A 2,944-nucleotide genomic window follows, 5' to 3' on the forward strand; every position below is an offset into this window, starting at 1 on the left:
TCAGTCAAGGTTCCAGTCGATGGGCTTGCGACCAGTCTTCTCCAAATAGGCGTTGCAGTCAGAGAAACAGGCTAAATAGGATGGGAAGTTACTGGAGGTGAGGAAGCCTTGGTGGGCAGAAAGAGGTGAGGGGTGTGATGTTTTGAGGATGTAGTGCTTGCTGGGATTGACTGACTTGGCCTTATCCTGTGCTGGTTTTCCCCAAAGAAGGAAAACTACGTTGCTGCACTGCTCGTTGATAACCGAAATCACGTGGTCTGTGAATTTCTGCCAGCCGCACTTAGCGTGGGAGTTTGGTTTGCTGTCTTCGACAGTGAGTGTGGCATTGAGCAAGAAAACACCCTGTTGCGCCCACTTAGTGAGATCACCGTGATTGGGAACTTTGAAGGTGATTGCCTTGTTGCTTGACAAATTCTTGTAGATGTTTTTAAGAGAGGGCGGGGGCGGCACAGGCTTAAGCACACTGAAGCATAGTCCATGTGCTTGGTTCGGTTGATGGTAGGGGTCTTGGCCAACGATGACCACCTTGATGTTGGTGATCGGAGTCACCTTAAAAGCGTTGAAGATGTTCTCCTTCTTGGGATAGATCTTAATCGATGCATGCATACCTTCCTGCCGGATTCGTATTCTTCTTTGACAAACTTGTAGATATCCTGGAAGGTCTTCGAGTCCACGAACTTGGCAAGTGGTTTTTCCCAGCTCTGCAGGTCGTGCTTGAACTCGTCGTAGGTGAGGAAGAGGTTGCTTTCCATAAGATATTATATGGCTTTCTGACTATCAATCAGGCGGTAAGACTGTTGTTATATTAAATGTAGGTGGGAGAGTTGGCTCGGCTGCATGCCAAGAAACAGGAACTGAAGGGCAAGCGGGAGTCCCTCATACAATAAGAACTCAAACGCAAACGCAGGGAAAAGGTCAACCTGGACCAGTCATCAGTGAAGAAAGGATACATCGAGAAACAGAAGATCATCGCAAAGAAAAAGTTTGAAACTGTCGTCGAAAAGGCGAGGAAGATCGCTGTGGAACTGCAGGATAACGTCAATGTCAATACCTTCATCACTCATAACTCCAACTTCGAGAAAATACTCGCCAGAACACAAGAAAAAGTACAGCTGAATTAGTAGCTGATGAAACAGGGCATCACTGCCATCAACGCTTTTGGCATCGCTAACAAGGAATTCCTCATCAACTTCACTCTAGACTTCGAAAAAGAAATCTTATGCGAGCCAAGACCATTCCTAATGTAGATAAACAACAATTTAGATCCATTCCCGAGCCTCAACCTTGCAAACAGGTAATAATCGTGTTGCCTGTGGTGAAGGAGAAAGACGAATGCTATGAGTTCTAGAAGATAACTGGACTCAATTTATCAGTGATGAGTCATTCAGAATTTAGGCACAAATTCGACAGTGACAAGATATTTAGCAAGAAGCTGTTCCAGCAGACCATCAAGTGCTTCGTCAAGTTCGAGCTCTTCAAAAATAACAAATTTTATTAAAAATTGCTTAAGAATGGAGTGCCTGTCTTCCCCATCGATGCAAAGAAAGTTCCATATGCTCTCCAGGACAGCATCCAACATTACCCTGAGTATATCGAGCACATGAGCAGCCACTATCTATGCGTTACCAAAAGCGGAAAAGAGCAGTAATCATTGCATGATGTAGAATATTTAGCTGAAGACCGGCGAAGTTGGAAGCTTGCTGGTCAACGCAAAGTCTATCATCCACTCGCTGGTGGCCAGACTCATCGAGCGGAGCAAGGTGAAGCAAAACAGGCTGCTAAAAATATCGGTAAAGACTGCCTCCTCCATCAACTTCGACATCTACCACGCTAACTGATACATACTGTCTTGTTGTACATACATACATACATCACTCCCGCTTCAATTCTCTTTCCAGTTTTTGCATCTTCTCCCTTATCTTGTCCGCATCTCCCAACAGTCTCCACCTCTATACGCTTAGATCCTTCCGGTTTAGGCTTAGCTAGAGCGGAGTGGCATTGGGAACATTGAATTTCCTTGACTCTCTTCTCCTAGGCCCATCAGTATGTTGGTCCATGCACGGATAGGACTTCCATGGCAAACAATCAACAGCCTTTTCCCCTCTAAAGCTTCCCTCTTATTTACTGCTCAAACAGTGCCTTACTCGTTATAAAACATCTCCAAGACTTTCAGTATTGGGCAACAAAGCAGGGTCTACATCTTTGTATCGTTATCATTGATTGGATGCCGTGGATCATTTTCAAAAACTTTGGAGGAGCAATCACATAGCTTCTCCGCCACTCTCCCACCATTTTTCACCATAAGTCTCACAATCTTCAACTTGTCCAGTCCCTGAGTGCCGAAAATTATACCTGCAAGGCTCCATAGAATTTTTCATTGAGTTGCCATCGCTTCAGAACTGGAAGGTAAGCGCAATCCATTTATTCGAGTATGTGATTGAGAGTCTTGATGGATCTGGAGAGTCTTGAGGAGTATGCTAGATCGAACTAGAATCCTTGTCTTTGAGGATGCGTCCGCAGTGGACGGCTTCTTCTTCGCCTTTGCTAGAGAGTTTGGCATCGTGCCAGCCGGACCATTGCTTGAACTTGTTGTGCTGTGTTTAGCCATGGCGGACGATGACCAGTGGCAATGTGCTAAACTTATAAATCTTTCTCCCAATATCAAGCATGAGACTATTATAAACTTAGCCTATCATCTTCCCCAATTCCAAATTAATTGATCCAACGTTGAAAAAATCCATAGATTCCATAGTTCTAATAATGCAACCTTTTTAGCCTTTAATACTGAATATTTTAAACAGAATATACTTTTTCTTTATTAACCAAAATGCATTAATAAAAGATGAATCAGAATCATATTTTTATTTGGGGTTGGGGTTGGGGTTGGGGTTGGGGTTGGGGTTGGGGTTGGGGTTGGGGTTGGGGTTGGGGTTGGGGTTGGGGT

The 2,944-nt window shown here is 44.4% G+C and overlaps 1 protein-coding gene across 1 annotated transcript; it reads right to left on the reverse strand.

Moving 5' to 3' along the window:
• LOC116244855 (uncharacterized) lies at positions 1–752 on the reverse strand. Its single transcript, XM_031616689.1, is given in 2 exon segments — positions 1–585; positions 588–752. Coding segments are annotated over 2 exon segments (750 nt in total).
• Between the last annotated feature and the right edge of the window lie 2,192 nt (positions 753–2,944).

Source organism: Nymphaea colorata, unplaced genomic scaffold (genome assembly GCF_008831285.2).
Source record: "Nymphaea colorata isolate Beijing-Zhang1983 unplaced genomic scaffold, ASM883128v2 scaffold0349, whole genome shotgun sequence".
Classification (NCBI taxonomy): Eukaryota; Viridiplantae; Streptophyta; class Magnoliopsida; order Nymphaeales; family Nymphaeaceae; genus Nymphaea; species Nymphaea colorata.